The sequence below is a fragment of the Podarcis liolepis genome (genome assembly GCF_965112155.1).
Source record: "Podarcis liolepis genome assembly, chromosome: 5".
Classification (NCBI taxonomy): Eukaryota; Metazoa; Chordata; class Lepidosauria; order Squamata; family Lacertidae; genus Podarcis; species Podarcis liolepis.
In genome coordinates, this window is record NC_139556.1 from 41,752,943 (window position 1) to 41,767,413 (window position 14,471).

Below are 14,471 nucleotides of genomic sequence, written 5' to 3' on the forward strand. Positions count from 1 at the left end.
TGCTGCCAAGGAGTGTGGTGGAGTCTCCTACTTTGGAGGTCTTTAAGCAGAGGCTTGACAACCATATGTCAGGAGTGCTCTGATGGTGTTTCCTGCTTGGCAGGGGGTTGGACTCGATGGCCCTTGTGGTCTCTTCCAACTCTATGATTCTATGATTCTATGATTCTATGATACTCACTGGAAGGACAGAGCGTGAAGCTGAGGCTCCAATACTGTGGCCACCTCATGAGAAGAGAAGACTCCCTGGAAAAGACCCTGATGTTGGGAAAGATGGAGGGCACAAGGAGAAGGGGACGACAGAGGATGAGATGGTTGGATAGTGTTCTCGAAGCTACCAGCATGAGTTTGACCAAACTGTGGGATAAAGTGGAAGACAGAAGTGCCTGGCGTGCTCTGGTCCATGGGGTCACGAAGAGTCGGACACAACCAAACGACTAAACAACAACAACAACATATTGGGGTGGGATTCAATCACATACCAACAATTTCAAGTTGTGCAGTTACATTTGATTGGAAAGTCACAAATTCAGTGCCCTCAAACAATTTTTTTGAGATAACAAAATGGCTGAAATACATTGGAAAGTGTATTTGCTTTGACGTCATCTAACCTCTCTGCAAACAAATCAGGATGGATGCTCAATAAACAGGTCATCCAGAAGTGCTCAATACCAACCAAATTCCATTAATTTCAAATCAAATATTACAAATGTATTTTTTCTCATCTCCTCTTACCACATGTTCTACCACAAAATTGTAACTAATTTAGTAAAATACTCTTTGGTTTATAAGTTTATACAGACAAACAGATGCTTTTCTGAAGGTACTTTGGTCATCTGAATGGTTTCTAAGTGCCAATAGATTCTTGGCAATTCCCTTGCAAAGACATGCTGAGTATTCCTAAGCATATTTTCAGAAATTAAGGCACAGTTTTGACTTCTTGCAGCTCATTGCCCATCAACCAACTTCAAGTTATCTCTTCTTATGGTGAGACTACCTTTTAGGCAACTCAGACTGCATGGAAGGACACAGTTTTCTGATCGTTCAGTTAGTGTAAGTACACCCTCTCCACTCTGTTCAGGGGGTTCTACCTACCCCCCAGAAAGGATTGGGGTGTGTGTATAGGGGGAAGAGAGTGGAGAAACCACACCATGCTAGCTGGAGTCCTTGCAGTGGTTTCCACTAACATGCTGGGTTAGTTGAATCCACCACAAATCACATTATGTATTTGGAAAATTATTGTTATTTAAGCATCCAATGAAACTCATGAGGGGGAAAAAGCTAGCCAGTCAAGAAGTACTGGCTAATTTCATCAAAGGGCAAATGAAAACACATCTTAAAGTACAAATTGGGCAAAAATTAAATCTATGTTATTTAATTTCATATTATAAAGCACTGCACTATAAAGCAGACGCCTTTATTACGATCACAATTTAACAAAGAACAGATTAAGTCAGATGTTACAGGGCCCATATAATAATAAGCTAGTGAAAGCAATAAAATTATACTGCAGAGACCAGCTTAGAAATGACAAATATAGAGCAACACTGGCTAGTATTATAAGATGGAGGACAACCAACCCTGGCCAATCTTTTCATATTTTCTGACACAGCTTTCTAAGAATATTTTCTCCGCATGGATCTATATTTTTTAATTATAACTCAGAGGCTTCTAAAGTAATCTACCTCTGATTCCTTGAAATATTATGGTTGTTGTATGTAGAGACCTAATAAATATAAATATAAATACAAGCACAGAAACAGAAATCTTAAACCCTGCTGTTCATTCAACTATATGTAGCAATATTATTTACGGAATCACAAAAAATCCATATGTCCCTTATAGCAATATTATGCTATAAAAACATCCACCTGGAAGCTGGAAAACCATTCAATTCTACATATAATCTGAAAGAGAAGTCATGGTTGTTGTTGTTGTAGTTGTTGTTGTAGTAGTAGTAGTAGTAGTAGTTAATATTGTTGTTGTGTTGTCATAGTTGTTGTATTGTACCACACCCATCTGACTGGGTTGCCCAGCTACTTCTGGGCAGCTTCCAACAACCAAAGGAACACACCAAAACATCAGATGTTAAAAGCAACAGGGCTGCCTTCAGATGTCTGCAAAAAGCCATATGATTGTTTATCTCTTTGACATTTGACAGGAGGGCATTCCACAGGGTGGGAGCAACTACCAAGAAGGCTCTCTGCCTGGTTCCCTGCAACAACACTTCTCAAAATATGGGAACTGCCAGAAGGCCCTCAGAGCTGGACCTCAGTGTCCTGGCTGAACAATGGGGGGGGGGGGGTGGCGGTACTGAATCAAAACAGGTATTTTTAACTAACCAACTGCTTTAGTCCAACACAGACAAATATGTCCACCAAGTCATTTATGTAAATGTGATGATATAGAAACAGGGACACAGAGATTCTTGGAGGGCAGAAAGGATTGAGAACCTATAGGAAGTACTCACTTCATTATTATTATTTTGGTGTACACTAATATGCAGTAGCTGAGCCCCAAATTTTAAAAGCATGAAGCGACCATAATTAGAGGTATTTAAAATAAAATACTAAAATATAAAATAAAATATAAAAAAACTAAAAATTAACCATCTTCAGTAGATTTAATTGGAATAATATGTATTATAATGCTGAATACTTTGGTCTCTGACAGTGTCAAAAAACTGGAAAAACCAACGTCATCCTTCAGAAAGTTGGGAGGGAAAGGACTAATTAGAAATGTAAGACATTCTAGTGCTTTAAGGATATTTAAATTTTCCACATTATATGCCCATTTTCTGTGTGAAATGAAAAAGATTATTTGGTATTGTTTGGCTTAGTTAGCAGTAATAGTTAGCATTATTGAATTATATTAGATACTTCTGGGGTTGTGCCTCTGATGCTAATTATGTCCATAGTTAGAAAAAATCCCAGAATAATTTTAGACAGGTATTAAACCATTACTTTCAAGTTGTGGTACTTCAAAAATAGTGCTGCATTGTTACCATGCTGATTTATTGTTGTGGCCCAAACTTACAAAATGATAGTTACAAAGAAATCTAATTGGAGCTATCTTTTCCATAAAACTATATTTTCAACTCTAACAGGAACTGAATTTGGTGAACACAGTTTGCTGGGTCTTTGCAACCTGAAATAATCTGCTACTTTAATAACCTTACTGTGGCATGTGAAACTGGCAATTATTCATTTTACCATGAACTACTGAGTGGGGAACATTATAATGAATCGCAAATTGAGTAACTCTGGTTCTCAGGAAAAACATTGCTTCTCATTTCAGATGGAGCACTCAGGGCTTCTACTGAACGTTACTTTTTTCTTCTTCCATTAGACTGATTTTAAAGGCCTTGTAATGAACTTAGAAAGTATTTTAAGCAGCAGATAACCAATGATGTGACTAAATACAGATTGTTCCATGTGCATCTCTGAATAGAGACTTTTTATATAAATATTATATGGTCATAGAGCAGATTGCACGTCCTCAAGGTAGAATGTCAGTTGGGATCATTTTTTTTGCAGAGGTGGGCATGCTGTATTGAATCTGCCTACATTTATAGTTATTGGGAAATTGCCAAATGGTGCAGACAGCACTGGGCTCTCTGTCCAAATTCTGGTTATGCTGAAAGCTCTCCCCAAATCCTGATACAATAGCTGCAATAATCAAGTCCATTACCTTGAAATAGACCTGTTGGCATTAACTTGTTCCAGTAGCCATTCAATGGAGCTCTTAACTAGCCAGAGAAAGTACTCTATAAGCAAATGAAAACCTCAAGTTGTACCGCTCCTTCCCACCTCTCTTCTCAGCATGCTGCAGTTGATTCAGTCAAGCTTTGTTTCCAGTTATGGAAACAATGGACCAGGAAACAATGGTTGCGGTCTTGGAACAAGCTGGATTCTAAACCAATTCAAAAAATGGCTTAGGATCTTGCCTTGTTCTGAACCAGAGTTTTCTAGTTTGGACATAAGCGGGAACTATTGCTAACCGAATACTCTGTGGGTTCCTTTTGGAGTAAAGGCAGGATGACAATGACAATAATAATGGCAGCAATGCATTGAAAAGGGAGGAGGGAGTGGGTGGTGTGAAGATGAAACAGGTGAGCACAAGGCCTGACATTCAAGCTAGACATAGACTTCCTTACTAATTGCCACTACCGAAACAAGTGGTTACTTGGGGCTTATCCACACTTACGTTTCCTCTGCTCATTCCAGGCATAGTCTGCATTTTCAGGCTCCATGTCTGAGTGTCTTGATGCTCTGGAGCTTTCTCCAGCTCAATCTCTTTACAGCTCTTTACACCTGAATTGGAGCAAACAGCAATCCATGCAAAACCCCAAAGAGCTGTTTGCTCCGATTCAACTTTAAAGAGTGAGGTTTTGCAGGGAAAGATTTGGAGCAAAAACAGGTATTGCTTGGACAAGGAGCTTTAAAATGCAGGCTTGTGACTGTGAAGGGTGGGACAAAAGGTGGGACAAAAGGTAAGTGTGGACAAGCCACCAATTACATTTTGTCTCCCAGATGGCAAGAAGTTTCTGTTACTGCACCAAAGTCTACGAGGTGTGTGTGTGTGCGCGCCTTGCTCCTCCACACAGATATGCTCACACAGATATATGCCTGAACTGCACATTTCTGCTTATTTCAAACAATATGATATAAGACACATTGCTTTTATGCAGCAAGAATAATGTGGCTGTAGGTATAACAGATACATGCCTGAAGTCATCTCATGACCAGATGGACTACACAGAAAGAGGATATATTCTACATATTTGGTGCAAGTTTTGAAAAAATAACAACATATCAAGGTTTGGAAATATTTCCACAATTTCCAGAGATACAGGAAACATTGCATGTTTAGGTTTGATCTGAAGGATTCAAAGCTTAAAGCTGTGGAGTGTATCTTACAGCACTTATAATGATCCATACCTGAGCAATGGCTGCTTTGGATAAGAAGGCTGGTCACTGTTTTGGGCGGTCTGAGGCTTTTTCGTGACTTGCTTATAAATATTCCTTGCAGTCACTCCAATCCACAGCATTGTAGAGAGTGTAGAATAATGCAATACTATGCCAACCTACAATGAAACAGTGTCAGTTAAGAAGAATCAACAAATGGATGCAAAAATAAGACATCATTCTGTTGCACATATATATATATACAAGCATGCTGGAACATTTGCAAAGCGAAATGATTTTGTGGTAGCTTTAATAACTTATTTGCTTTCCCCTGATTCATAATTGCCCACACCTGAGAAAATAAGTAAGGTTTTTTTTATCAAACAGAACACACAAAATGAGCAAAGTTTCATTAGCCGTTTTCTTATGGAGAAGGGCAAGTAAAAGCTCAGCTTGGGACACTTTTTAAAAATTATATAATTATTACTTCATTGGAGCTTTCCCAGCTTAACAGTCAGATAAAGTTTCAGAGGTCACATGCAACCCATGCTGATGGCTCGTAAATGACATCTCTTTCTGCATATGCAACCTGCACAGGCCCTTTTCTTGCTGTGTTATATCGCAGAAAAAAGGAAAGGTTGGGTGGACACAGGAGATAACGCTCCCCCAGGACCCTGTGGATATACCCACGAGAGGGCTATCACCTATTGTAGAGGATAATAGATTTTACAACCACTCAGAAACATGACTGTGAAAACTACTCCCTTCATGGGCACAGTTCATGTTTGAATTTAAGCCTCTTGAATTAAACTTGAATTGATTCGCTAAGCTTTGCTGGCAAGCGGATAATGGACCTGCTACTGTTTTGCTAATTATGCTGCATGTAATGCAAATTAAATGTATAGGGTCAATGAAAAAGCAAGCTCCTTCTGTAGTTTTATACTATTAACATTCAATTTAGCCTGCTGGAAAGATTGGAGTGGCACATCCTCAATCTTTCCCAGGCCTACACAGCAACAAATTACCAACTAGAACTGTTGGTCTGGTACATGGCCTTTGTTGCCCAGTTCACTGACTCTTCTCCACTTCCACCAGGGTGGAAAAAAAATCAATGATATATATTTTTAGTTCTTAAAAACTAGATGTTGTTATTTAAATCATATTTTGAAATATTTCAGCCCCATAAAATGCCTTTAAAATAATATTTTTTTATAATTTATTTATTGATACTTATTCAGAGATATACAAAAATACATTCCCCTTGCAAAGTATATTTTTATAATATACTAGTGTAAAAAAAAGGCAGAAAGGAGAAAAGACAAGCTTAAAGAAACAGAAAGTGAGAGAAGAGAAAGAGTGAAAAAAGATTAGAGAAAGATAAAGCAGAATAAAAGGACTTCTAGCTCTCTGTCACGCAGCTAAATATAGTAGTCACACCTTAAGATCCAACCATTCTATCTTCTATAAACCAGTATTTTTTCAGTCTTCAAATCCAGATTTTACAAGTTCATTTTCTCTTTTACGCAGAAAGTCCACAGGAAATTTCCAATCCTTAATAAATGCCAGTAATGATTGTTCTCTAATTAAGCACTTTAACTTTGCAATCTCACCAAAAATAATCTGAGTTAATATATCTGAATGAAAGAGTAAAACGCAAGAGTCTACAACACTCATGATTTTATCAAACATACTGAGTTAAAGTCTGGTTTTCTATGTAAAAAAATGAATAGGAGGCAGGGGGACATGACTTTTGAATGTGAAACCGGCACAAAAATAAGGCTGGTCCAAAATGGTTCCCTCTCAAATTTTGCCACTGCTTCTGCAGAGTCACTTTGGGGATTTTCAGACATGTGTGGTAGAGCCAGAGGAAACTTGCCAGCCACTGAAAACCACATTTCTTCCTTTTTTTTCACCCAGAGGACTCATTTACCATGATGCTACATCATCATGTAATATCATGGCAAGTTACCATTTGGGTTAAAAAAAAAGTTAATAAAAATAGTGGTTGGTAGCAACTGCCAGGCAAAGCAATTACAGGAGCAGGACCACTGCTGTGAAAATAAGGTGAGAAGGGAAACATTTTGGCGGATTAATTAATTAATAATAATTGTGGAAATTTCTGTAGCAAGTATGTTCAAGACTGTAGGTGACTCAAAAAATACAACATAGTAAATATGGTTATAAAGCCACACACACAGTTACAGATGAACCTGCTGGTTGCAGGTTAGTGGCTCATCTGTGGCCTCCGGGACCACATAACACCGGTCCTGAGAGATCTGCATTGGCTCCCAGTACGTTTCCAAGCACAATTCAAAGTGTCGGTGCTGACCCTTAAAGCCCTAAACGGCCTCGGTCCTGTATACCTGAAGAAGCGTCTCCACCCCCATCGTTCAGCCCGGACACTGAGGTCCAGTGCCGAGGGCCTTCTGGCGGTTCCCTCATTGCGAGAAGTGAAGTTACAGGGAACCAGACAGAGGGCCTTCTCGGTAGTGGCGCCCACCCCGTGGAACACCCTCCCTTCAGATGTGAAGGAAATAAGCAGCTATCCTATCTTTAAAAGACACCTGAAGGCAGCACTGTTCAGGGAAGTTTTTAATATTTAATGCTGTACTGTTTTTAACATTTGATTGGGAGCTACCCAGAGTGGCTGGGGAAACTCAGCCAGATGGGTGGGGTATAAATATATTATTATTATTATTATTATTATTATTATTATTATTATTATTATTATTATTATTTTAGGCCAGCATCTTGTTCTCAGAGTGCCCAACCAGATGGAAAGCACACAAGCCCTGAGCACAGCAGCATTCTCATCTCCTGTGGCTTCCAGCAACTGGCATTCAGAAGCATACTTTCTCCAGTGGTACCCCACCTGGAGAACTGTGTCCAATTCTGGTCACCAAAGTCTAGGAATCTGTGCAGATGAGGGCAACCAAGATGATAAAGGGTCTGGAAACCAAGCCTTATGAGGCATGGTTGAGAGAGATGGGTATGTTTATCCTGGATTTATTTTTTTTTAAAAGAGAGACTGAAATATGATAGTGACATGATATCCATCTTCAAATATCTCAAGCTTGTTTTCTGCTGCTCCAGAGGGTAGGCCCCAAACCAATGGATTCAAATTACAAGAAAGGAGATTACCACTAAACATCAGGAAGAACTTTTTGGTAGAGCTGTTTGACAGGGGAATGGACTCCATTAGAAGGTGGTGTATTCTCCTTCATGGAGGTTTTCAAACAGAGGCTGGACAGACACCTCTCAGAGAGTCTTTAGCTGTGACTTTGGCATTGCAGGGGGTTGGACTAGATGTCCCCTCGAGTCCCTTCTGAGTATACAGTTCTATTAGTCTAACAATGGAGGTAGCACATCAGTAACCAATCCCTCTATTATACAAATCTATAGATTTAAAAAAAGCTTCCCCATCCAAAATAGCAAACAGCATTAAACATTGTCAGTAGGAGGAAGTGCAAACCCCTAAAAGCTGCCAGTGTTAAAAATAATAAAACAGCTAAAATCCACCAAAAAAAATGGGGGGGGGGGGAGGGAATGTCTTCACCTGATGAATTCCCCCCTTAAATTTCAATAGATGTGAATTCAGGCGGGGGGGGGTGTCCTTAACTTGACAATTGCTCCTATAAGCAGATATAAATTATATTGTACAAAAGGCAATGTAAGCAGCACGATCAGATATTTTGGAATATGCTGCTGGGTAGTAAAAAGGGTCTATATAGCTGGCAAATGGATACACTTTAATTGCAAATGTATGAATTATAAAGCCAGAAACTTGATTTGAGCCACTGATTTAAACTGGCACATTTCCTCGGTGAATTAAATTGCCTTGTTTTAAATCCTACTATCTTTAACTCCCACTTGTTCAGAGTCTGGTGAAGGAGGGGAAAGCACGAGATAAGCCAGTAAGGTTTTATGAAGAAATGGCAGGCAGAGCACTGATCAGAAGAGAAAGCTTCCAACAAGTAACAAAGACAAAAAGAGAGCAGCTGTGCAGCAGGGGAGCTGTCCAGAAGGCAGCTAAAACTAGGAACAAGCCTAGTTGCAACAGTCACTTCCAGGAAGCAGCTGGAGGATTAATGCACACAACCTAGCTGGCCTACCTTGATGTCCTAAATTCTGATTTTTAGAGTGATATGGTTCAAAAACATATGTAACTTTGAAAAGTATTGAGGAAGAGCTCAAGAACACAAATCTATAATACAGTACGGACTTGCTAGCATTCTGTTAAGTTTTCTCCTTTTGGGAGGGAAGGGGTGCGAGGCAGATATTTTGTTAGAGATCAGCACAAAGTTCATACACTGGGTCAGCTTATTCATAGTAGCCCCGTTCCCTCCCCATGGCAAAGCACAGGGAATTTCCATGGTGGGAAAAGAAACGGAAAGAAATGAAAGAGAATAATACTGTACTGTCAGCTGGTATATGTTCCTAACTTGTGGCTAATGCTACCTAGAGTTATTTGACGTACAGCCTGCAGCAAGAACAGAATCACGTGTGGCAGTGAAAGCTCTATGATGGGTCTAGTCAGTGATGCTCTTTTGAAAGAGGGAAGCTGACATTGGTTAGGACAAATACTTCATTCCCTGTGTTATGTTTCCAAGGGGTTGCTCGGGAGCAAGCATATCTCCCTACTTGGCTGTGAAGTCTTGGCTTTGCTGCCAAAATAAACTTTATCTGTCCGGAGCGCCACTCTCCCGTGGCTGACTCAATCGCTGGCAGAATCCGTGAGTGGGCGGTTCCTAAACTTTCCCCAGCAAAGCAGCTTCTTGGCGCCCAATCTGTGCCTCCCCTCTCTACGCGAATGCTTTCTGCACAAAGAGGGCGTGGGCAGTGGAGGACCCCTTCCCTCCCTGTTTCTCCCAGGCAAGGAGTCCTGGGACCGCCTCGCCACTTCCGACTCCTGCACCTCCTCTCCACTGGAGCCGCGTTTACTCTCCTCCGTTGAAGAGGAGCTACTTCCCACGATCCCTGGAGGCTCTCTATAATCCATTTGGCTTTTGCTCTCTCCCTCCTGCACTGATGGCAGTTCCCTGACACCCTGCCATAGGGTGTCCATTGGAATAAGGGTAGGAAGAATCTGGCCCTCCACATCTCCCATCATCCCTGATCATTTGGTGATGCTGACTGGGTCTGGTGAAAGTTCTGGAGGCCCAGAGGCCCTCCAGCCCTCCATAAGACAATTCATGGATCCTATAAAAGTGCCATAACAAAACAAATGTTTGTTACCGCCTATATTGAATAGACCTTCTATTAAGAATACAGTCTTCAGGAAAATCCCCTTAATCCTGAATGCCTACAAGGAAGACTAGACATTTAGAATTACTGGTAATGGCCACTAGCTTAGAAAGCTTTAAAAAAAAAAGAAATAGAATAAACACAGAGGTTAAATTGCTAAACAGGGCTTCCAGGTTCAGAGACAGATTGCTGGGGACAAACAACGAGGAAGAGTTATTATTGCTTTTCTGCCCTATGGCTTCCAAAAAGTATCTAGCTTCTGTGGAAAGCAGAACTCTAGACAAGATAGGTGGATGGATCTAGCAATGCTCCTATGTTCATTCTACCTATTAAAGCATGCAAACATATGGCTATTGTCTGCTTTCATGTTTAACAAACAAATGAACAAGTTTCTCCTACCCAACCTCTCATCTCCAAGGATACCTCAAGACTGCTCACAGATATGATCCAAATTCAATTTGAAACTTACAATGCATACCATTGAAACAGCATTACTGAAACCTAACCCATAAAATATGACTTTAATCACACATGTCTCCAAAGGCCAATATAGTATCAATTTTAACTTCTTCTTTTTAAGGACAAGCTATTTGCTGATGTCTAGCACTGCAACACATCAAGCTCTTTTGAAATAAGAAAAAAAGCCTATGGGGTAGACAGTGTGTCTAGCTGTCAGAGTTGGGTTGAAATTAGTTTAACCAGGAGATTGCCTACAGTGCCTGTACTGTACTGCTTGCAAAAACAAGCCAAAGCTTATAGATATGGAGCTTGATGCTTGAGTCAACCTCACCATTCAGCTATCATGGATAGTGAGTTTGCCTTTGTGCTTTTTCCTGCCTCTCCCACTGTTGCCTTTTCTCAATCTGTATGGTATGTAAGGAAACTGTGTACCGCCAGGTACTTTCAGTTTTTCACTCGCTGCAAAATGAAGTGGTGGTCGGATATTTTGCTTGTTCTGCATTAGTGCACAGTTCTGCTGTTAGTTTTATGCAATTGCACAATTCTCATGGGACTTTAATCGTACGAAACAATCTGTAGGGAAGAATTTTCCACAAGGGTGGCAGATAAACTACTGCAAGAACAAAAAAATAAAAAATCTGCCAGTGGCCTGTTCAAAATGAGGTGATTCATTGCTACAGTCCTGTTCTGTTTGGGAGCAATTTGAAAAACAGAAGATGGTTAAGCCCCAGTGCAGAGCAAACCATTGCAAATTAAAACCGCGATCCAGCAGAGATAAAAGTGTCAGGCAGACAAGCCCAATGGCATGTGCAGCCTCAGACCATTGGCCCGTCTAGCTTGGTATTGTCTTCAGTGACTGGCAGCTGCTTTCTGGAGTTTCAGAAAGAAGTCTTTCCTAGCCATGCCTGGAGATACTTGGGATCAGACCTGGCAATGTCTGAATGCAAAGCAGTGGCTGTACCACTGTGCTACAGCCCTTCCCAATATATTTCCCTATGTGAAGTCTTGTTGTTTAATAAATCATCACAGAAAGCTAGTGGATATAATACAGTATGAGTAATCAAGTGGTAGAGCTTTTCCAATAGCATACCGCTTTGGGCTATATAGGTGAAGGGATTCCACAACATGGTCCTCCACGAAAAATAAGCTCCTCACATGTAGGAAACCTACATGTGATTACAAGGATCCAGTCTGCTTTCCTCCTTAACAGTTTGTTTTTGAAGAGTGATGATGGGAGTGCAAGACTTAATTTGATCCAGGACTCAGGGCTTATCCACACTTAGCTTTCCCCCAACTCTTTTCAGGCACAGGTCCATGCTTAAAAACCCCATGTCCAGGCATGTCCAAAATCTGCTCTTTAGTGCTCAGTGGGAGCAAATGTCAATTGAGTTTTTCCATGGATTAACACAGGCATGAAGCCTTAAAGTGTGGACTCTGCCTGGAAAGAGTGGAGGGAAGTTAAGTGTGGATAAAAGCACTCAGTCCTGATAGGAGACTGGCGCTTCCAAATTCAGTAGTAGTAGTAAGTCCGAAAGGACTTAACCATGAATGGAAACTGTAGTTTTCAATCCAGTAATAGCACGAGCTCCAGAAAACATAAAGGGTTAAGGTGGACAGGCATACCTATGAGCATCTGAGGAATACAGGACTTATTTCAGTTCGGTCAGATTTTATACCTCCAAATCTATTTGCAATTCCAGAGAACATCTTTTATTTACTTATTTATTAACTTACTCGTAACTTCTCACACTAAAGTGAAGGGAAGAGAAGAGGGGAAAATAATGTATCTGATAATTCATCAATCTAACATAACACTTATGGAAAAACAAAAAACACACCTGCCCTATATCATTAACTATCCTTAAATAATAAACAAAGAATGCATGTGCACACTAATTAGCAGATAAACAATTATTTTTCCCCTTTAGCCTCCCCACCCCAGCCAAAAGTCAGCTGTTTCAAATCCATGCTGGGTGGGTCTTGCATCCGGCTCCACGGATGTTCAGACATCTTTCTTCTTCCTTCAACACTGAGCAGTAGCAAGGCAAAGCAGGAAAATGATAGCTAAAGTTTTGCCTGCTTTGCAGTTGGTCTTGCTACTGCTGCCCTCCTGCTGGTGGAGGTGGAGTTGCAGCACAGAAGTATTCCTGCCTGGGAATTTATCTTTCCACCTTGTGTCAAGGCCAGCAGAGGCTTCAATGTTTCTGGGCACGTGTAGGTTGCCTTTCCTTGAGTACAGTGTTACCTTGGTTTATGAGCAGCCCTGTTAACGAACTATTTGGTTTACGAACTCCACAAAACCTGGAAGTAGTGTCCTGGTTTGCGAACTTCACCTCGGTCTATGAACGGAAGCCAAACGGTGGAAGGGCACAGGTGGCGGGAGGCCTCATTAGGGAAAGTGTGCCTCGGTTTAAGAATGGATTTGGTTTAAGAATGGACTTCAGGAACGGATTAAGTTTGTAAACCGAGGACCACTGTACTGAATGGGCTCAAGTAAGAATAGCTATCTGAACTCTACGAACGGGGGCGGGGGGAGATTTGGTTTACGAACTCCGCAAAACCCGGAAGTAGTGTCCTGGTTTGCGAACTTCACCTCGGTCTATGAACGGAAGCCAAACGGTGGAAGGGCACAGGTGGCGGGAGGCCTCATTAGGGAAAGTGTGCCTCGGTTTAAGAATGGATTTGGTTTAAGAACGGACTTCAGGAACGGATTAAGTTTGTAAACCGAGGACCACTGTACTGAATGGGCTCAAGTAAGAATAGCTATCTGAACTCTACGAACGGGGGGGGGGGGGAGAGATTTATAATCCAGGTTTAAAGTGCATGGCTGCTTTAACACTGATGTGATACTTGCAGGAAGTCTCAGGGGGTTGAGCTGTTGTACAAATAATGTGTGAGAGAAAAAAAGTAAGTTCCCTTTTGTTAAGTCATGGCAGGCAGATCTGTGTGGGAATGGAGTGCTGAAGTGTCTGAAATCTGAACATAGCACACGTACCAACATGTGATAAGCGAGCACAATGCACACCCTAGTAAAGTCAACAGCAAATCTCCCATTGGTTCTAACACCATGTGTTTTAAAAGAAAGTTATGAGAAGGAGTATTATTTGTGCATGCCTTTAAAATCTGTTCGCCATCTTCAGAGACAGCTTAAGGACTATGTGATGTGGCAGTTGCTATGGTAATGACTGGTTTCATTATTGATTACCCAAATAAAAACTTGTGTAAACCTACATAACATGCTGGCATGTAATGCTCCCTTGGGGAACCTTAAGTTGTACTTCTTTTCCTTAGTCAATTTTTTTTCTCCCTCTCTCTTTCCCTTTCCCTCTCTGCATTTCTATTTCAGGGTTTTCTTTGGCTGTGAAAAATCTGTGTGAACACAATGGTAGTGAAGTATCCACATTCTCTTCTGCAGCTCAACACATACATTTCACAAGGACCTTTCATCTTTCCCCCAGCTATTTCTCTACTTCCTGGGAATTTTTTTATTTTCTCAGTACTAAGTTGCTATTGCAGGGTAGATGAAGTTTCACCTACAGTAAGCACTTCCATTCCAGTTGCAGGTGCTGTATGGCTGCATGAACGTCGCAGGCAGCTATTGGCCAGTGCCCATACCGTTTCTACTGTTCCGCGACACACTCTCTCTGTCCATGCCTGTATCCCTTTCTTAAAGTTTCTTAAAAACTTATTTTTATATACCCAGAATATGAAGAGTATATGCCCAGGATATATGTCCAGGATATGAAGAGAGCTTCCCAAAGAACAACTTGAGAAGAAGTGTTTATCTTGCCTTTTAAAATTGAATACAAGACAAAAATGATGAACACCACCAAATGTAGCCTCTGTTGTAAAACTCTGCCCTGC

General features: G+C 40.8%; 1 protein-coding gene across 3 annotated transcripts in view; it reads right to left on the minus strand.

Annotated features, from left to right (window-relative positions):
- The window catches only part of ADGRA1 (adhesion G protein-coupled receptor A1), a 313,690-nt gene that overhangs the window by 47,840 nt on the left and 251,379 nt on the right, over positions 1–14,471 (minus strand). For all 3 annotated transcript variants that reach the window (XM_083505930.1, XM_083505931.1, XM_083505932.1), the window contains one exon: positions 4,938–5,083. In XM_083505930.1, coding sequence (XP_083362056.1) covers positions 4,938–5,083 — 146 coding nt within the window. The remainder of the gene's footprint in view (positions 1–4,937; positions 5,084–14,471) is intronic.